At 54.0% G+C, this 20,476-nt stretch overlaps 2 protein-coding genes across 2 annotated transcripts; one reads left to right on the plus strand and one right to left on the minus strand.

Annotated features, from left to right (window-relative positions):
- The first annotated feature begins 182 nt into the window (after positions 1–182).
- DNAJA3 (DnaJ heat shock protein family (Hsp40) member A3) lies at positions 183–11,385 on the plus strand. The gene is made up of 11 exons (XM_032197771.1): positions 183–384; positions 485–612; positions 766–849; positions 1,549–1,761; positions 2,808–2,960; positions 3,953–4,100; positions 4,895–4,959; positions 5,869–5,997; positions 6,437–6,552; positions 7,336–7,433; positions 10,272–11,385. The coding sequence occupies exons 1-11, from the start codon at positions 183–185 to the stop codon at positions 10,292–10,294; spliced, it is 1,359 nt and encodes a 452-aa protein (XP_032053662.1). The 3' UTR covers positions 10,295–11,385.
- Positions 10,993–14,636, minus strand: NMRAL1 (NmrA like redox sensor 1). Its single transcript, XM_032197751.1, has 5 exons — positions 14,445–14,636; positions 14,120–14,358; positions 13,186–13,435; positions 12,750–12,940; positions 10,993–12,350 (listed from the first exon to the last, which is right to left on the minus strand). Exons 1-5 carry the CDS (start codon positions 14,590–14,592, stop codon positions 12,180–12,182), a joined length of 999 nt encoding a protein of 332 aa, XP_032053642.1. The 5' UTR covers positions 14,593–14,636; the 3' UTR covers positions 10,993–12,179.
- Between the last annotated feature and the right edge of the window lie 5,840 nt (positions 14,637–20,476).

Genomic DNA, 20,476 nt, shown 5'->3' on the forward strand with positions numbered 1-20,476 from the left:
GCCCGCACCCCTCCCGGGCAGCAGCAGAGCGGCCCCAACCCCGCGGTGCCCTCCTGTGGGGTCCGGAGCCGCGCAGCAAGCCCCCTCCACCCCTCACCGCCCTCCCTCCACTGCGCACGCGCAGCACCACACCGCCCCCCGCCGCCGCCGCCACGCATGCGCAGCGCCGCGCGCGGGCCAAGATGGCGGCGGGGAGCGCCGCGCGCTGGCTGGGGGCTGCCGCCGGTGCCGCGCGGGGCTGCGCCCGGGGACCGGGGCCGGGCCGGGGCAGGGAGCGGGGGGCGCTGAGGCTGCCGCTCCTGTGGCTGCTCCGAGGGCTCGGCCCCGCGCAGGGACCCGCCGCACGCCGCCCTTCGCTGCTGGGCGCCGGGCTGTGGGCCGCGGGTGAGGCGGGGAGCGGGGCCTGAGGGGGGCTGAGGGGGGCCTGGGGCCGCCTCACCGCCCCCTCACCGCCCCTCTCCTTCTTCTCCTTCTCCTCCCTCAGGCCCGAGCCGTGTCCCGGCCTCCTCCTTCCACAGCAGCTCGGCGGCCCTCGCCAAGGAGGATTACTACCAGGTGCTGGGGGTGCCGCGCTCCGCCAGCCAGAAGGAGATCAAGAAGGCCTACTACCAGGCACGGCCCCCGCCATACACAGCCCCCAGCCCGCCCAGGGGCTGCTTTCTGCCCCCAGGGCGCTGGCACCGAGCTTTGCCTGCTGCCTGAGAGGTCTTGGCTGCAGCAGATTGGTGCTCTCTGTCGCTAATGTTTGGGTTTTTTCTCATTTAGCTGGCGAAGAAATACCATCCCGACACAAATAAGGATGACCCCAAGGCTAAGGAGAAGTTTGCGCAGCTGGCAGAAGCCTACGAGGTAATGTTGGGGGGTTTTATTGGCCTGAGAGGGAAGAGAATGGGAACAGCTCCTGGTGGAGGTGGAGTGGGGATACCACGTCTTCACGTGCGTGTTTGCTGTAAGAGGACGGCTGATTTTTGACATCTTGTGCTTCAGGTGTGAGGGCATCTGCCCTAGAGGTGTCTGCAGCGAGTTATTTAGCCCAGATTTCTGATTTGCCTGATCATGTTTTGGGCTCTTTGCGTTTTGGCTCTTAGCAATGAGGGACTGGCAGAGTTGGGAAAGGTGGTTTCTGTGGTGGAGTTAGTGCCTAGGTCAAACAAACAAACAAACAAACCTGCCAGCAGTTACCAGCTTTCTGAGACAAAGGTACGTTCCACCGTGCTCCATTTCTGCTCTCCACCTTGCTTTGTGCTGGTTTGCCCTCTGGCGGGTTTCAGGTTTCCTCCAGCACTCTTACCACCAGCTTTCATTCAATATACGAGCAACGAAATATACAACACAAGTTATTTGTGCTTGTTACGAACCACTAAGACCTTGTCATGTTGCTGATGCCAAGCTTTTCGGTGATCTATATGATCACGAAGGCTGGGGCACTCTTCTGAGGACACAAAGGTCTGAGTGAGCACCATCTGGTAACAGACAGCCCTGAGTTCCTTTAGGGGGGCTGCCCAGGACCTGTTCGGTGTCCTGATGGCACCTTTCTTTGTCCCCAAGGTGTTAAGCGACGAGGTGAAGCGGAAGCAGTACGATGCTTACGGCACAGCCAGCTTTGATCCTGGCGCAACAGGCGCCGGTGCTGGTGCTGGGCGCCAGTACTGGAGCAGCGGCCCATCCATTGATCCGGAGGAGCTTTTCAGGAAAATCTTCGGCGAGTTCTCGGGGTCCCCTTTCGGCGATTTCCAGAACGTCTTCGACCAGCCGCAGGAGGTAAGGAGATGCGCGTGTTTCCTGGGGGTGTGAAGCTGCAGAGCTGGAGCGGGGCAGCGGGCTGCCAGGTTGCTCCTGGAGTGAGTTTAAGCAAAGCGTTCGCTCTGGGAATATCACCACATGAGCGTCCTGCTGTGTGTGAGGGGGTGTTCTTGGTAAGCCACATGGATGTACTTGCCACGCCTCCAGACCGAGCATTTTTTTGTGGACTTCAGCTATTTCTGGTGTTTACTGACCCGGTTAGTGCTGCCAAGCAATTTCCAGCTCCGTATAGGCAACTTTTCTGCTCTAAGTTGCTTTGCATGTGTCTGCTTTGTGCTGTAATGATGAAAACCACAAAATACCTTTATAACTATAAAACAAGCCTTCCAGCATTGAATTTGACTGCTTAATTGGCTTAATTTTGCAAGTTAATTGGCTTCACTTTGCAGTGGAGCCCATAATAAAGCAAAAAACATTTATTCTTCTTTGTGCTGCAGCTAAACGCTCTTTAAGTCTTGACAGCCTGGATTCACATGATGCCTTCAGATGTGTGGTGTTCAGTGCTTCCAGCTGGCAGTGGCCTTCCTCTTACAAACAAACAGTTTTGTGGAGTCCCCTTTTCTGCTGAATCCCCTTGCTAAGAAAGAAAAGAGTTTATTCAGGAAGAGCAGATGCTTTCTTTGGGAGCAAAAGCCTCCGTCCTTACCTGTTGATGTATTTCTGTTCAGTAAAACCTTTGGAAATACTAAAGGTCTTTCCTGAGAGCAGAAAAACACACGACTTGTATTTATACTTGTCTCTTTTCTCTTTTAAAATCTCCTTTCTGTTACACGATGGTATAATCATCATTCCTGAAACGTTTGCCATCCTTTTTATTTATATGAGACAGGCTGTTGCTTCCCAGATTGAGGCAGAACATTTCCGAACGAGTTGTGCATCCATCTGTTTCTTTCCCCCTCTGTTACCCGGACGCATTTAAGCACAGTTTGATATTTGGCAAAATTCCAGTTTGCTTAAGACCCCACCACACATGGGTTGTGGACTGACGTCTGTTTCCCGTGCAGTACATCATGGAACTGACCTTCACCCAAGCTGCAAAAGGTGTTAACAAGGAGATTGTGGTGAACATCAATGACTCCTGCGAGCGCTGTGGAGGGAAAGGGAACGAGCCTGGTACCAAAGCGCAGCACTGCCACTACTGCAACGGCACTGGCATGGTGAGTGCTCAAAGCGCAGCAGAACCTGCCTCTCTCCCTTACCGGGCCGAGTCAGTCCCCTCCACGCCGAAAAATTCCCACTGCACTCATCGGCTTATCTTGGGTGAAATCAGGTTAATGTGGACTTGATGTTAATCTGCGTTAGGAATGTTTTTTCTAAGTTAAAGGCATGTTCTGTCCAGCTAAAGCAGTGCCTTCAGGACGAGGTCAGTTTGGTATCGTGCCCAGTAAACAATATTTACCTGATGTAACAATTCGGACATTACGTGGGCATACTTCGAGTGGAGGGCTGGAGGGTGGAGCAAGGATAGCTGAAGGACAATCATGAAATGAGAAGATGTGTGCTGCTGACAGGAAGGAAAGAAGTTAGTAAAGAAATAATCAAGCCTTGGGCTTTTGATTTTCCATGCATCAAAATGGAAACTGGCGATCAGTCTGTGGCCAGAATAGCTTGCTGTGCAGAATGGGTGCAGTTGGCCAGAGGACAAGGCAAACCTTTCCCACTGTCTCCCTGTGTGACGGGTTGGTCCATAGTTTATTCTCCATAACCTTTTCCTGGATACAGCAGTAATTCCTGCAAGTGGCTTGTCCTTGGGCTCCTCAAGATACAGTTTGTAACGCCATGTGAAATAGCACTGCGAGGAGTCTTGTTCTTCTGCGTTACATCCTGGAGATGAAAGTGTTGTGTCTCCCTTCCCCAGGCCAGCAGGCGCTTGCTCGTAGTCGTGATGGTTTTCAGTGGAAATCAGCATGTGGTGATGGAAGCTGAACCTGATCCAGCTTCTCACAGGCAGCATCCTCTTTGGATTTCTGAGCCTGTTTTCTGCTCCACCCCTTGTTAAAAGATCACACTGCCCCCCCTGCCGTGTCAGGCTGTACGTGTGATTAGAAGGACTCACGTCTGCCGGGCCAGTCACTGCCAGCGGTGCTGTGGAGGTGAAAAATACGACCTCAGTACTAAATATTTGGATGATCTGTGTTTTCTTCACCAGGAAACGATAAATACGGGCCCCTTTGTAATGCGATCTACGTGCCGACGGTGCGGTGGTCGTGGTTCCATCATCACAACCCCGTGTGTGGTGTGTCGAGGAACGGGGCAAACCAAACAGAGGAAGACAGTGATGGTTCCCGTGCCAGCAGGTCAGTGCTGTGTTTGTGCACTGCTGTCTGTTAAAGGGGCTGTCGTTAGTTATTTCAGCAAGGTACTTGTCAGGTACAAACGTCAGGGCAATGTGAAGAAGCTTTGCTGCAGATAATTTAATCTTCAGAACAAAGCAGATCAATAGCTTGGTAATTGAAGGCATTAGCAATGAGAGAAACTTTCTGGCTGTGCGTTTGTACCTGGCAGGTAAAAATATTTGCTTTGCCCTTTTTGAGCTGAAGTTTTGTTTCTTGCATGGATCCTTCTCGGCAGTTTTTGAAGAGTGATGCTTTCAAAAGATCTTAACTTGAATTTTCCATCTGTCCTTGGTGAAGCTGGTGGAGAGGGTGGGAATCTTTAAAACCTGAGCTTAGCTCAGAAAAGTTTGCTGATTGCTTCCCTCACCAGAGAGGACAAACCAAGCAGTGGGACTGAAGACTTGCTGCTTTGAGACCGCCTTGGGTGACCAGCATGTAATTTTCCTGTAGCTTGTAGAGGCTGCCCAAGGCTGCCCAGTGTTTCTTAGGCTGATGTGTTTCTCAGGAGAACTCTGTAGGCATCACCTCTGGGGTACCGGTGTGTGCTGGACCTCTGCCCTTTGGCCGCGGTGCTGGGCTCGTGGTGAGGGGCTCGCTGTGCCTCTGGTCGGTGTTGTGCCTCCGCTTGTGGTGTGCGGACGCTGCTGCAGTGGCAGGGAGCTCACGGGGAAGCTGTGGCATTCCGGTAGCATGCAGATTATAAAACAAGATGAACACAATAACATTCCCTCTTTTTTTCTCTCTCCTGACTGCAGGTGTTGAGGACGGGCAGACAGTTCGGATGCCTGTGGGGAAGAAGGAAATTTTCATCACGTTCAGGGTACGTATCCTTACAGCTCTTTTCCATTCTTAAGTTGGTTGCTTGTTCCCTTCACAACGGCCTGGGAAGCCCAACAAAATGGGGAACGGGAGGAGGAAGAGCAAGTGATCCTTCCAAACAGCTGAGGTAACGTGATCTGTGTGAACTTTCTGAGATAGCAGAAGTTCTGCATTGTAACAAGTTGAGTCTGCTCGTGAAGAATTGTGCTGCTGGTTCTGGGGTGAGGCCTTTGTGGGAGTGTGTATCGAAACACAGAGCAGGTTCTTGGTGCCTCGAGAATTTGACTCGGAGGCTTGAAGGAGGCGTCTGCCTGCAGTGGTGGGAGTGCTGAGGAGGGCTGGAGGAATGCACGTGAGGCTGGCTGGTCAAGTGTCCTGTTGCAGATTTGCATTAAGTGCTGCTTTGCACATTCTTTGTAGCTGGGGCCCTCTTCTCCTGTAGGCATCCTGTTACTTCTCCTGTAGGCATCCTGTTATATGTGGCTCTGTCAGAGAGAAAACTCTTTTTTTTTCAGTACCTTGGTGGTGCAGGAGGATTTAATTCTCTTCCAGCTTGTGAGGCCACTGCACAGGTTCCTGCTTCCCTCTTCAGGCTTTCCTTTTTTTTGGGGTACTGGACAAGACAGTGTTGTCTTTGTCTCTGCAGAATCGTACTGACACTGAATTAACAAACGGGATTAGAGGAGGGAGCTGCTGAGCCCTGAGCCTCTGTCTAGTTACAGTTATGTCAAGAGCTGTGATTTTCTAAAAGACTGAACGTTAAACTAGACTTATTAGCCACGTGGTTTGTAGGCGGTGAAGGGTCTGGCTGCAGCTTTCTGGTGTTCTGTGCTAAGACCTTTCCAAGCAGTTTACCGTGATAACTTTGTATTGTTCTGCTCACTACTTTTTGCAACTGCTTGCCTTTCAGGTTCAAAAAAGTTCCGTGTTCAGAAGAAATGGCGCAGATATCCATTCAGACCTCCTTATTTCAGTAGCACAGGCTGTTCTGGGAGGTACAGCCAGATGTCAAGGCTTGTACGAGACAATCAATATCACGGTAGGTACCGTTACGTGGAAGAGCTCGGGCATAGATCACTGTGGGACATCAGAGCCCCACTTTGCTGCAGAGATGCTGCAGATCTCCCAGGTCCCCCAGTATCAAGTGCCAGACTTCTTCAGCACTGAGTGTCAGGTAGCTTGCGACCTTCTCGGGCCCACCTCCTTTCCAGCTCACTGTGTGGGGACAGGGACAGCAGCGGCTGGGTGGATTGCTGCACAAATCCCTTCCGAAGTCGGCTGAACCCTGCTAGGTTCTTTACAAGCTTTCCCGTCCATGTTAACTCAGCCTCTGTACATGTTCAGATGCATGAACCTACCAGATTTCTCCCATCTTATTTTGAAGCCTGCTGGAGAAATAATTGATTACAAACACGCAACACAATTACTATGTAAATGCATACAGTGGAATAACAAACGTGCCCCGTGTGTGTTCACAGATACCCCCTGGTATTCAGCCAGACCAGAGAATTCGAATGAGTGGGAAAGGCATTCCCAAGGTTAATAGTTATGGCTACGGAGACCACTACATTCACATAAAGATAAAAGTTCCTCAGTAAGTAACGCAAGTTTCTGGGAAATGTTGGGCTTTTTGCAAAAAAAAAAAGAAAATTGTTCAGAAAGATTTTGTGAAAAATTCTTACTGCTTTGTCAAGATCTGTTTTGAATTTTCCTTGGACAATTAGAGTCATTCCTCTGCCTTTTTTTTTTTTCCCTAGTGTGAGGTAGATAGGCAGACTTTTGGACTTCTGTTGTGTTTTTTGTTTGTTTGCTTACTGTTTTTGAGAATACAATTTGGCAACACAGCTGTAAAAATCCTAAACCCTAGAAATATATAAATAGTCACGCACATGGATTTCTGCCACTTTTTGTCAGGAACCCAGTTATGTAAATTCAGTGTTCTGGCTCACAACATGTCCGTCTGTGCTCTTATACCTGCAGCTTCAAGTAACTGAGCTCCTTGGCACTTGTTTTTCACCACCCTCTGCTTCTGTGGTGAAGCAAACTTTTGAGTTTGCATTGCTGCACGCAGCAAGGGAGTTCATTTCCTGAGGCCTCCCCCCACAGATGTTCGTGCTGCTGCAGCTCCAGATGTTTCTCGCAGCACTTGAAAAGGTTTTGCCGTTTCCCTACAGTTTGGTGAACTGCAGTGGGTCATCTCTCTCCTCTTCCACTGGGGCTTGCTCTTTGTAGATTGGTCACAGGGATTCGTGGTGAATGCCAGATTAATCTTGTGCTTCCAGTAGCTGCCTCTTGCGTGTGCTGCCCGAGGAGGTGAAGGCAGCCTGGTGATGTCTCTGATGCAGCCGTAACCACCAGCTCTGTCTTTGACCTGCAGGAGGCTGACGGATCGCCAGAGAGCCTTAATGATGAGCTATGCTGAGGACGAGAGAGATGTGGACGGCACAGTGAACGGAGTCACAAATACAGCATCAGGTGGGCTGGGGGAATTAGTGCTCCTTCCCTGGGGAGGTGGTGTGGGAGGGCACAACGCATCCCGGGGTCTTTGAGGGACAGCAGAAGGTGAGCCGAGGTGACTGTTGGACAGCGTGTCAGCACAACCTGCCACGCGTGTTACTTTGAAATTAGTTTCAGTGAGATGTTAATGGGCTGTGGCACAAAGCCTCTTCCCAGGGAGCATTGCTCTGATAGTCACTGGGCAAAATCGGTGTGAACAAAGAGCAGGTACTGCGATGCTCCAGGTCCTGACAAGTTCTGGTGAGTCTCGCTGTGGTGAGGAATGCCTTCTGCTGCTGGCTTCTCCCCCTGGGCCAGAAGTAACTTGTCATGGTAGCAGAGGTGGAAAAAGCGAATGTGCTTCAGGCCAGCTCTCTGCGTGAGCTAATCCGTCCTCAGCGTTTGCTTCTGGCTGCAGTGGGGATGTTTCTCCTTGAAAGCTGAAGGGGAGTACTGCTGTCAAGGTTACTCTGAGCCACACTTGGTGTGCGTGGGGAAACCTTGGCTAGGAAGGTTTGTTGGTGCTGGGTGTTGGCTCCAGTCAGCAGAGAGCATCCAGCATGAGGGAAGGCATGAAGTCAGCTGGGAGCTTTGCAAAGCTGTTTTTTCAGTCCCAGATTAAAACCTTGGATCCAGCAATTGTTTTTTAAGTGTCAGTGGTGAGGTATCTGGCAGCAATAGCAGCTGCAGGCAAAATATATGCAGAACAGTAAGGCAAGACAAACATTTTGTCTTTTCTGCTAGCAAAACAGTGTTTTCTTTCCCCTTGCTGGAACAATGAGCTTCTTAGTGCCTGTTAGATTGGGGTTTATTTTTGGTTGAAACCAAAAAGGGCATTGTTGACTGCGTACAGCTAGGCAAAGGTAAGCTTTTCAGAGCTGTGATTGTGGGAATTTAGGTCTTCTCTACCTCACGTGCCAAAGCCTGTGATATTGGAAGTTCAGGATACTGGAAGGTGGACTCTGCCATATCCTTACCAATGTTATGTTTTGTAGTGCTTTGATACAGAAGTGAATGGGATTGTCTATTCCACTGCAGGTAACATTAAAGATGCATCTTGGAGGGAAGGGGAGAGATCTCTTAAATGCAATTAAACAACAAGGTGGATTAAAACCAAGGCCAGTAGCTTGCAGTATTGAGACAGGCTGCTGCTGAAAGCCTGTCCTTGCTCTGGGAGGCAGAAAGTACCCTGAGTGGATGCAGGCACGTTCTGTTACAGGCCTCAGTGTTTCAAGCCATTGCATCAGTCTGAGCTCGGGTGTTGGCTGTGGGAGGATGGGGAGGACTGGACTTTGTGCCCTCTGTGTCCCAAAACAGGCTGGGGAGGATTTTGGGTTTTGTTATGGATGGTTAGGCTGCAGAAAAAAACAGAGTAGCAAAGAGGTTTCCTTTGTTTTTGCTGTAGCCACTTCTCAGAAGGACAAAAAAACTTCTCAGGACTCTTTTATATAGGAAGACTTTGCCAGCTGCTGCCAGTAAGATTCCTATCCAGGCACTTGTTCTGAGATATCTGTAGCCTTTTTCATTCTAGCCTGAGTTCAGTTTCTCCTTGATACTGTTTGTGAGAATCACTTACAATGGGTTCCTGCTGTGGTTTCGCACTCCTTTGCCCTGAACGTGACACAGACGATGGATGAAACATGGGCAGATTTTTCCAGGGACAACTAGTGTAGGTTTTTCTTCTGTAGGGTGAAGTCTAGAACCTGCTTTCAGTGGCAGACTCGGTTCTGGGTGCTTGTGTTCTGTCAGGCCTCTGCCTTGCTTGTGCAGAGCACAGGAATCCCCTGGGCAGCTGGAGGGCTGAGGAGAAGGGAAAGGACTGACACTACCTGGGCTGACGTCCTTCTCTTCCCCTTCTGGGTCCAGGCTCTCCGGTGCTTTCAGAGTGGCCCCGGTAATGCAGCTCGCTGCCTGCTGCAGCCCCTCACGGGCAGAAATACTTGAGGGTGCTGGCAGAACCAGCTGACCCGACCCTTCCCAGTCTGAAATAACTCTCTCCCTTTGTCAGGGGTGCTGGCTGCTGGTGGGAGACGTAGCTGGGGCAGCCTGAGGAACGTATCTGACTGCAGCCCTTTGCTGTTTGTGTCCAGGTGGCAGGGCCACGGCTAGAGCTGGCGCAGGCGAGGATAGGCCTGAGGCTGAGGAGAACAAGGAGGGATTCCTTTCCAAACTTAAGAAAATGTTTAGCTCCTGATACCCATCCGAGGTAGGAAGCCTCTTGTGTTTTGTTGTTGACTTTTCCCCCACACCGAGCGGAACTTGCCCTTCTTGGGAGGTGGAAGAAATGAAAGCAGCGCGTTGCTTCTCACTTAGCCTCAGGCCTTCCAGCCACCGATGTGACCAGCCCTAGCTGTCCCCTGCGACCTGGAGCAAAAAAACAGGGCCCCAACTGCATTGTTGCTGCACCAGAAACGCTGGAGACAGCTTCAGGGAGGTTGGTGGCCTCCCCTGCAGCTCCTGGGAGTACTTGTTCCCTCAGGGACCGTCCCTTCTCTAAGCACTGAGGGTGTTCCTGTGAGCTGGCAAAGCTGGGGCTGGGCAGTTCTGCTGCTGCTGGGAGGAGCAGCGCCTTGCTGGGAGGTGCAGGAGGGGCCCGCAGAGCCTCTGGTGCTGGTCGTGGGCTGACAGCAGCCCACTTGGAAATATCCCCTTGGATTTCAGGGGCTCAGCTTCAAACTCTTCTGCTCCCTGTGGGTGACAAGGGGTGACTGCAGGTCAGGTGGGATGTGCTCGTGCTCCAAGGCAAGCTGGAGGGGTTGTGCACCTCAATCTGGTGCATTCGGGAGAAATTAAACATTTTGCTTACTTCAATTGCAGGGAAACGTTCTACTGGAAACTAAGAGCCAGCAGCAGCAGATCACCTTAGCGGTCGGGGATGGATCCTTCTGGCAGCGGGCTCTGGAGAGCGAAGGATGTCGGTCAGCAGCACAGTGAGAATCCCAGCTGGAGGCCACAAAGCACCGCGGCACCAACCCTCATCACGATACAAAAGCAACCCAGCGTCCTAGGAAATGGTAACAATGGAAGATGCCAGCTTTGTGGTAATGTGGGTGTCTCCTGAGGTTGTTCCACTGTCCATACTGCTGCTAGAAGCTTATTTGGTTTAAAAAAAAAGTATTATTTAGAATCTAAACCAGTGGAAATGTGAAAATAAAGAATTGTCCTTCCAGCACAGAGCGGAGCAGTCTGCTGTATGGAGCCCGAGATGGCTGCTGTTCACTCAGGTGCCCCTCTGAATGCTAGACGTGCGTGGTGAACTTGGCACTGCTTATCTTCTCCTAGGAGACTCGGTGTGCCCGTGGCTTTTAAGCCTGTCTTCACAACAGAGTCTCCCGTGCCCTTCTAGCCGCCCTGCATCGCGCTCGCAGCAGGATGTCTCCCTTCTGCTGGGACTTGTCAGAGCCCAGCTGCCCCGGCCTCCTCCGCAGCCAGGGGGTTTCTTAGTCCTGCTGATTTCCTGCACGAAGCGCAGAGGTGGGATCTGCGCTTTGCCTCAGGTTTCCTCCCCCTCCTCAACCACCTGAAGTTACTACGGAGATGCTGTTGCTTCTGAGCTGGGACAAGCTTGTCACCAAGCCCTTTGCCAGTTTGGACAAACTATTTTATTGTTAGTGCAACACCCATAGCATAAACGATCGGTCAGAGTCATTGTTCTACATGTGTGAGAATGCAAGTGAAGTGGATCGCTCCTTCCAGGAGGAGCTGAGCTCTTGCAGTGAGTATTTTCATGGTTACAGTTGCCCGCTGTTGTTAGCTATGCCGTGCAGGTACCATCAGCCCACACACTAATCGACCAGCTAAACAAGAACATGTCGTAGTCCTGCCCTTCTTAATTTGCTGAAATAAAGCACGCGTTGCCTCCTGATTAAATTGCCTGTAAAGTGATTCTGTATCCATGTAAATAAGATTGATAAAGATATTTAACACTGTGCCTCGCTGCGTTGTTTGCTCTTCCCCCATCCCGCCTCTGGGGGTTTGTCTTCGCTCCCTTCCCTGCCCCGGTGATGGGCAAGGGATGAGGGGTGGCTCTGGGATGGGGGCGCAGGGCTAGGTGATGGGGTCATGTCCACACCTGGCTTCAAGCAGGAAGACAGCCATGGCCCAGAGCTCACCCAAACAGTACCTTTGGGGGAGGAAAAAAGCTTTTTAAACAAGTCTTAAATCCTAAGGCTGGATAATTGTGAAAGTTATACTCAGCTACTGAGGGCAGTGTTTGAAATCAGCCCTGGGAGCCCAAAGGCCGGGCTGCAGCTGCTGGGAGCTGTCTGGGTTGAGGAATTGAGCTCTCACCCCTTGGGGCTGTCAGCACCAGGCCCTGTCTCTGCAGACGTGGCCCGGCCTACCTGTGATGCCTGAACATGGTCCAAAGAGAAACCCCAGCCTGCCCCAGCGCTGCTTTGGGGCACTGCTGTGGGTACTTGGCAGGGGCACAGCGCTACTGGGAGCTGAGTGCATGACGTGCGGTATGCTCAGAGCTGCCTAGGGAAGTGTGTGATCCCAAGAAACCAATCCCACAGATGTGAAAACACCCAGAATCACTAAACACCTCCCTAAATTCAGTGTGTGAGGCAGTTACAGTCACAGCCCCGCCGACATGCCGCTCCTGCATGTGCCCCTGGATGGCAGCAGCCCCCAGGCATGAGCAGAAAGCTGCCTGGCTCACGGCCTCGGCCAGGTCCTGCTACCTGCTGCAAAAGCTTGGGTGGAAGATGAGAGGAGGAATGGTCAGAAAGCAGCTTTGTTGTCTGCCAGCCACTGATGGAAGGTGCGGGCCTTGGGGTTGAGTTTCATCGTCAGCTCCACGTCGCGCTCTGGCCTCAGGGCGTAGAAACGGAACATCGCAGCCAGCTCCTTCGCCCCCGGGAAGCCGAGTTTCTCGTACTCCTCTGGTGAGATCTGCAGAGAGAATCAAGGAAAAGCACCGTCTGCGCAGGGCAGAGGCTGTAGGGCATTTCTCTTACACCATGCAGGGAGGCCGAAGAGGGCTGCATTACAGCAGTCTGCTGCATTAATTTCCACGGGTGAGGAAAGATCTGCTGCTCAGCAAGTCTATTGGGTAGGGTCCACAAGGCCCCCCAGCCCATCCTTCCTCCAGGGTAAGGAGTGTGTGTAGGGGGACATCACACAGCAGATGCTGAGGAGCTTGCTCTGCATCCGTCCTGAGGCAGCTGCCTCCCAAATCCTCAGCCACGTGGCAGGGCAGTGTCACTGAGCACCCTGCGGTCCCATCTGGCAGGGAACACCAGCTTCCCACCCCCCTCAGCAGCATCAAACACACCGAGGGCGGCTTCCTACCTTGGAGGCTTCCACGGTCTTGCCCGTCTGCTGGGAGAAGGCAGCGGCGTACTCTGCCACGGTGAGCTTGCCGGTGCTCAGCCCGATCACTCGGCCTACGTACTCCTCTGGGGACTTCAGCAGGCTGAGCACGACGGGGCCCAGGTCCTCCACTGCCATCCCATCCATGGGGGTGTCCCCCATGGGCAGCGCTGTAGGGGAGAGAGCGATCCCAGTCAGAGCGCAGCCCTGTGTGAGAGCCCAGCTCCTGCAATGCCCAGTTTTTGGCACCCTGGCCCTGAACATGAGATGTGGAAAAAAACGGGATATTTTGAGCCTCTACGTTCTGAGCTGTGGAGGAGCCCGCATAGGGGATGGTTCCTCCAGCCCAGGGAGCTTGTGCTGAGCAGAGAAGAAGCTGGGGCAGTGAGCTGCAGAGCGAGAGGCCCTGTCTTACCCAGGACAAACGCGTCTCCTTGTGGGGCCTTCTCAGGTCTGAAGCAAGAAAGGAAATTCTCAAAGTAGCACGGCATTCGGATAATCGTGGTGGGAACGCCGATGGCCTGGAAGTACTCCTCCACCACGCCTTTGCCATCGAAGTGGGGCACCTGGAGGCGGCCTCCTGTCAGCTGCTGGACGTTCTCCAGGCCGCTGTACACCACGTGGCGCAAACCCAGGCGCTTCGACAGATCAGCCAGCCGCTTCCCCTGCGTGAAGTGACACCGGCCACGAGGAGAAGCAGGGCTCCCATGGGACACACGCAAGCTTTCATCCCCACACATCCCTTCCCCTTCGTTCCCCTGGGAGGGCAGGCAGCATCCAGGGGACATGCTCCACACACCTCGTTCTCTGGCCAGGGCTGAGCAGACCCAGCCAGGTGGAGCAGTCCTCCGCTTACACATCCTACTTTAAAGGGTCACAAACCCTCCAGCTCCTCCGCCACGTGCACAAACCCCAACCCTAATCACCTACCAGGGACCTGCCCGAGCAGATCTTACCTTCTGAAACCACCAGCCTCCCCTAGGGTGAACTCCTCCCGTTAGGGAAAGCCCCGGGATTTCTGATGCTGCCACATGTTTTGGCCCCAAAGCTGTAAGTACAGCAGAGCGCAGGCAGCCACAGCCCTGACTCCCTCCTGGGAAGGCTCTGCGGGGCCATCAGCCCACCCTCCGCTGCCCCGAGTCTCAGGGCATCTAACTGTGACAACGTGGGTGCAGGGAATGAGTTCTGGCTTTGCAAGGAGCAGGACCCGATCCATTTGCAAAGCCTGACCATGCGTCTGAGCCAGTGGGGCTGGCGAGGCTGCAGGAAGGGCTCTGAGAGCACCCACACCCTGCTGCCACACTGCTGTACCCCCACCAAGTGAGGGTCCTGGGACAGCAAGGCGCTACCTGCTCCACTTCCCTCTCCTGGCTGCAGTGCTCCCAGAAGTCGGTGACCACGAAGGCTCCGTAGGCGCCCGCCAAGGCCGGCTCCAGCGTCCGCCCATCGTCCAGGTCCGCCGCCACCACGCGGGCCCCCAAACCCCTCAGCTGCGCGGCCGCCCTGCTGCCGGGTCTCCGCGTCACGGCGCGGACCTCCCCGGTGCCCTCGGCCAGCAGGGCCCGGACCACCGAGCCGCCCTGAGCCCCTGCGGCCGGGGATGAAGCGGGGCCGTGAGCCGGGGGCTACCAGGCCAAGCCCCCAGCCCCCAGCCTGCCCCAGGCCCTTGCTCACCGGTGGCCCCGAACACGACGAGCGGCCCCCAGCCCGCCATGGCCTCACCGCAGGCACCTCGGCTCCGCTCGGCTCCACTCGGCTCCACTCGGCTGCCTTCGGCTCTGCCCGGCTCCGCTCGGCTCCTTTTGGCTCTGCTCAGCTGCATTCAGCCCCGTTTGGCTGTGCTCTCATGGGAGCGTTACTTCCTATTATTACAGGACGGACAGACTCGGATCACTTTAATTACAGAAAAGGAGCCTCACATCCCTGCAGCCAGCCTGGAAGCTGGGGCCGGGGCAGGCTGCAGCAGCGAGCATGCTGCAAGAACAAGCACAGCCCTTTGTATGGAAACCACAGAAACACAGCATTGTGTGACCCGAATTATATCCGTTCGTGTAATATGTATCCGTTTGTGTAATATTGATATTAATATTAATATATCTTATCTTATATATATAATATATAATATATGTTATATATTATATATTATATACTATATATTATATATTATCAATATTCATGCTGATATATTAATGACACATCATATTATTAATACATAAATATATTAATGCATTAATATATATAATTAATTTCAATGCATTAATACATTAACCATATTAAACATTATATAAATATGTTTATATAGTTTTATATATAAATTAGTATATATTTACTATATTAATATATACTTTTATATATATACGGGTTCGTATTAATATATATAAGCAAACATATGGGCACATGATACTAGCTGAAAAAATAAATAAACGTCCCTTTTCCCCAAGACCTAAGGGCTGTACAACAGGCATCAGGGATCTCAGTGGGGCTTCATTCGTGCTACCTGTCAGAAAGGGAGCGACCCCTTCCCCACGCAGGACACGCTGTCCCCACCCCACACGCAGGGCAGGCGGCAGCAGGCAGGCCTGGCATGGTGATGGACACCCAGTGGGGGACACCTGCTGGGGGCCTGGAGATGGACCCACGGAGTGACCGAACAGCCCAAGGTGGACGGGACCCACCAGGATCCTCGTGTCCATCTCCCGGCTCCATGCGGGGCAACCCGAGTTACACCTTGAGAGCGTTGCCCAAACACTGCTCTGGTGCTGGTAGAAGAATGGCTCTGGGAGAAAGGGACTTTATTCCTCCCCTTCTGCTCGTTTTCAAGATACAACTTGAATTTACCAGTGGAACGACGAAGGTTTCCTGGTGCAGCCCAGCGAGGGGAAGAGCTGCTGTGCGTGGCAGCAGCCTCCTCTGTGGGGTCCTCCCAAAGCTTCAGCCCTGGCTTTGAGACGTTCAGCACCCAGCTCCCCTGAGCTCTGCCCACGCAGGGCTCCCCGGTGCTGTTGTTTGGGGGGAATTTTTGTTTGAAATCGCTCAGTGGAGATGCAGCAGCCAGGAGAGCAGCCGTGGCCGGGGCCTCACGTGGGCTGGGGTGGTTACCAGCGCTGTGGGTTTCTCGGTAGAGCCGCACTTCGATTTGCCTACACGGCAGCCCGACAGCTCTGCCGCGACAGGAAGGAAGATCGAGCAAGACCCACAGCACAGGAAGGGGCAAGGAGCGAGACAGAGCAAAAGCAGCTCGGCTGGCACGGCACGGCGGGCGGGGGGCACCGCCACCACCCCTGGGGTGCTGCCCCGGCTCCTCTGTGGGGGCCCACAGCCCCCAGCTCCTCCTCGGGTCCTGGAGGGGTAGGGGCAGGGGCTCAGCTTCCATTTTCTGACTCAAGCTCAAGCATCCGGGCGGAGAGAGAGCAAAGCTTTGGGGAGACATCTGAGCAGGGCCATGCAGGGGCGCGGAGGATGCTCCCACCAGGATTAGGAGCATCCTCCCTCCCGCCCTGCTCGCACGGGGATGTGGAGAAGGCGGCAGGAGGCAGAGGTAAGGTGCTGGTGGGGCTGGTTGGAGCTTGGCTGCTGTCACCTAGGTGGCGTGTGGGATGTCAGGGTGCTGCTTGGGTGCTGCTTGGTCGCCCAGCGTGGGGACGAGCTGCTGCACACCTCGCTGCGGCAGCCACGCGCGGCGGCACCAACTTCGCTGCTGTGAGACGTCCTGGCTCTCCTGGTCCGGGCTCCTCACAGCTCAGCCAGAGGGGGAGAGGCTCAGGAGCAATCCTGTGCAACGGGGACATGCGTGGCTCCTCGCAGGGATGTGGCCCTCATCACGAATTCTGTCCCCTTGCCTGCTGCTGGCTGCACACACGGGCCCGGTGCAGCCTGCCCACCTCACACACCGCCAGGTTTTGCCCCCAGGTTCGTGCCATTTTGGTGACTTCAGTCCTCTTCAAAAACAGCCAGAGAAATGTAGCGTAAATAGAACGTGCTATTTATGTGGTGTAAACAGGAAAGGATGAGATTAGCATCCATCAGTGCATCATGCTGCCCACTAGCCCAGCGCATCAAAGAGCAAGCGGTGGTCCTGGGGCTGGGATGAAACCAGATGGGATGAAACCAGATGGGCCTTGAAAGCTTCTCTGCTGGGCTACACCCACACGTCCTTCTCCAGGACATGGGACCATTGAGCCCTCCCTGGGCCCAGCCACAGGAACAGTGAGGCCAAAGGCTCAGTGGCTGCTCCTGGTACCTCCTTGGGCTCTTTCTGCTTGTGGGGATCCCAAACACGATGCCCGAACTGCAGGTGCCAGGGCAGGCCAAGGAGGCAGGGGCCGTGTGCCCATGCCCAGCATCCTGTAGCGTGACACTGTGTGCTGGGCACTGCGGGCGGTGCGTGAGGCTTAATCCTGCTCTTATTTAAGTACCAAAGAGCATCAGGGATGCTATGAACCCTGGGGACAGGGGATTGGTGGGAGAGGGCAGCCAGATCAGGGGCTGGGTGCCGTCACGCCTGCGGTTTGAGCGCTGTGTGGAGGGCAATCCAAGGCCAGGCACGTAATTTGGGGCAGTCTGAGAGCGCAGCACGGAGGACGTTGGGTGTTGGGTAAAAGTTTCTTGAGAACTTGCAGCTGGTTTTGGGGGTTCACAACCGCAGCTCTGGGCAGGCGCCGTGTGACCGAAGCCCTGGGGGACCTGGCAGGTCTCCAAGGCTCGGCGGCGGGGCAGCACCGCGGCAGCTCAGCGCCCTCAGCTCTGCCTCCCGCTGGGGCCGAGGCTGGCCTTACTATGGGGCAGGCTCCTGCTCAGTGTTTGTGCTGAAATCCTGAGAACGGAGATCCCCGGGGTGAGAGAGGCTGAAACTGCTCACGGGGAGAGGATCTGCGTTTCCGTGAGCTGCAGACACATAATATGCTGAAGTTTGTCCCGGGGGCATGGTCGGCTCTGTAAGTGCTTCATTTGTCATTTTGAGGCTTCCGAGGTGTAGCAGCACCCTGCAGGGAAACTTCTCTCTGAAATTACCTTCATTTTTGTCGGGTTGGAGGTACCTGTAGATCAATCCTTGCTTTTTGCTGATGAGATCTGGTGTTTGGGCTCCTAGCACACAGCCCGCGGGCACTCCCCGGCTCCTCACCTCCACTGCTTGCTGTTTAACTCCAAGCTGGGTCTGGGCCCTGCTTTTCTGGTTGAGGTTTTGGAGGAAAAAACAAACCTGGTAGGGGTTAGGTGTGGTGCATCTAGAAGATATTTACTGGGGAGTGAGAGCACTGCCTGCTGCGATGCTGGGACGTGCGAGGCCCGGCCAGCCTTGGCTCCTGGTGACACTTTACACTGGCCAGGCTCTACAGAGTGGTGGCTGGGGTAAAACAGCCTCTGGGGCCTGTGGTTTTGAGGTAAAAAAAACTTTTCTGGTAAAGAAGGGCTGGAGGGAGAGTGCACGCAGGAAACTCTCTGTGTGGGCACAATCATTTTTGCTAACATTACGTGCAATCGGTAAAAATAAAATTAGGTGGCATCTTAAAATGGTGTGCAAGCTTAGGTGGGTGAATTACCTGCAAATCCGTCGGTTCCGAAATTGGGTCTAACGCAGAAGATGCTTCAGGGAAATTCTTTTCTGTTCTGCCAAAAGGTGGCAGCCCGTGCTGCGCCAGGAGGATTTGCTCAAACCATCGCTGGAGGGGGAGAGGCTGGAGGGGACAGCCCAGTGCAATGGCGTGCGATGTGCTGCCCCTCGGAGAGCTGCCCTCCCTCCCCGCCCCGCAGATAAGCAGCAGGGAAAAACCAAAGCACCCACTGCTGCTGGGGTGGCGCGTCAATAAGGGAGCCTTGCAGCAAGAGCACCGCCACCTCCCACATCACTTGAGCAGGGGCAATTTTCTATTTTCGGCTTCCAAACTTGTCACCAGCCTTACCTACAGCCCCGAGCCCCCGCTGCTGTGGGGACAGATCCTGCTCCAGTCCTGGGGACCCAGAGCTATCACACCGCCTGCCCCAGCTGGAGCAAGGTGCCAGCCAGGCTCATGTGTGCCAGGAAATGGTAGGAAGAGAGGCTGGTTTCTCTCTGAGCAACGCTGCTGCCATGGCTGGGGGACAGCGAGCACAGGAGCACCGTGCTGCTGGGCTCGGTGTGGGGCTTCCCGAATTAACCAGTGAGCCCCAGCGGGGTGGTCATGAAAAGGGGAGAAGGCAGAAGCAGCACCGAGGGTTTCTGCTGGTTTGGGGGCACGGAGCTGCACTGGAATGGGCAGTTCTTTGCTTCTAGAGGCACCTGGTTAATAACGCAACTATTAATTAACGTAAGAAGCTTTATAACATACCTCAATACTGCAGATCAGCCAATTTCCACAGTTTTCCAGGCAGTCTGGCGTCTGCAAAGGCTCCATGCCATGCCAGCCTGTCCTGTCTGCGACTCCTGGGCATGGACGTGCTGTGGACACACGCCCTCTGCTCGCAGGCGTGGTGGGATGAAGGAGGTAGGGCCAGAGCTCTGCTAAGGGACAAGGCGAGTGCTGACCGGACATCCTCAGGTGGGCGACTCTTCTGCTGGAAGACAAAAGCAAAGCTAAAAGCGCCGCTAAAACCAAAGCACTCTGCAGGACTCCGCCGTGCCCATGGGTCACCAGCAGAAGCCTCCCCATGCACTGGCACTCCGCTCACCCCAGCAAGGGGTCCCCATGTCCCCAGAGCCCCACATCTGGTGGCATCCCACTGCGTGGGACCCATCTGATGATTACCACCACCTTCTTGCAAACGAAATCCCCCATCTCCCTGCCTGGGGCTCACAGATGCCAGTTCAGCTGTGCAGCTTCCCCTTCTCCCTCTTATCACCTCGGTGCCCCCAGGGGCACCAGCAGCAAGGCAGGACAGACACAAACCACCGCTGGATCCCCCTCAGGTGGCCACGCGGCGCTTGCAGCCTCCTGGCCCCTACAGATAACATCTTCTGCCCTCCTAGAGGAAACCAGCACCCACCAGGCAGTCCTGGAGCTGCGTCCATGGGAAACTTTCGTGCCGGAAGAAGAAAAAAAAAATTGCTGCCACTGCAACATTTCTTCTGCTGCTTTCTTCTCCGTGTCAGATGTTTTTGGATGAGCTGAGCTTCCAGCAGCAGGATTATGTTTTGATGTAGCACCAAGGGATGAGATCAAATAATCTCTAGCGTTAGAGCAGGTTCTCCCCCATCAAAGGGCTTTTCCTGACCAGCCACATTTCAGAGGAAGGGCTGACAGGGAAACATCACTGCAAGCAGCAAAAACCCCTTTCATTTTAACCATGCTACTGGTTGCGGAGCAAAGATGAGAAACCTAGAGGCTGCTGCATGCAAAGACTTAATTGAATCTTCCAGGCCAGTTAGAGACAAGACGACATCAAAGGGTGAAAATTTTGCTGTGAACTGCTCCCCGCGCTCCTTTAATTTGTGCTGATATTTTAATTAGACCTAGAGGCTGCCTGAGGGGTGAAATGTGAGGCAGCTGAGCTGCCTCCAGGCCTCTGAAACCAGAGGGTCAGAGCTGGGCAGCCAAGGAGGAGCAGAAGGACTTGGCTTTCCGTCTTGGAGGGAGAGTGGGTTCAGACCCAGCTACCTTTAAAACAGCACCAGCACCCAAAAAAACCTTAAAACAGCACCAGCACCCAATCCGTGCCTCAAACCTTGGCTTGCCAGAGGGTGGACAGGGATGGGCTGTGTAGGAGAGCTGTGTCTGTCGCTGCGCACCTCT

Source organism: Aythya fuligula, chromosome 15, assembly GCF_009819795.1.
Source record: "Aythya fuligula isolate bAytFul2 chromosome 15, bAytFul2.pri, whole genome shotgun sequence".
Taxonomy (NCBI): Eukaryota; Metazoa; Chordata; class Aves; order Anseriformes; family Anatidae; genus Aythya; species Aythya fuligula.

Bases quoted from the DNA above. Each gene is read 5' to 3' on its own strand.
- DNAJA3 (XM_032197771.1), top strand. From the start codon at position 183: ATGGCGGCGGGGAGCGCCGCGCGCTGGCTGGGGGCTGCCGCCGGTGCC. The intron at 4,960-5,868 runs GTACGTATCCTT...CTTGCCTTTCAG, and splicing joins AAATTTTCATCACGTTCAGG to GTTCAAAAAAGTTCCGTGTT. The intron at 7,434-10,271 runs GTGGGCTGGGGG...CTTCAATTGCAG, and splicing joins AGTCACAAATACAGCATCAG to GGAAACGTTCTACTGGAAAC.
- NMRAL1 (XM_032197751.1), bottom strand. From the start codon at position 14,592: ATGCAGCTGAGCAGAGCCAAAAGGAGCCGAGCGGAGCCGGGCAGAGCC. The intron at 14,359-14,444 runs GTGAGCAAGGGC...CCCCGGCCGCAG, and splicing joins CGTCGTGTTCGGGGCCACCG to GGGCTCAGGGCGGCTCGGTG. The intron at 12,351-12,749 runs GTAGGAAGCCGC...TTCTCTCTGCAG, and splicing joins AGACCGTGGAAGCCTCCAAG to ATCTCACCAGAGGAGTACGA.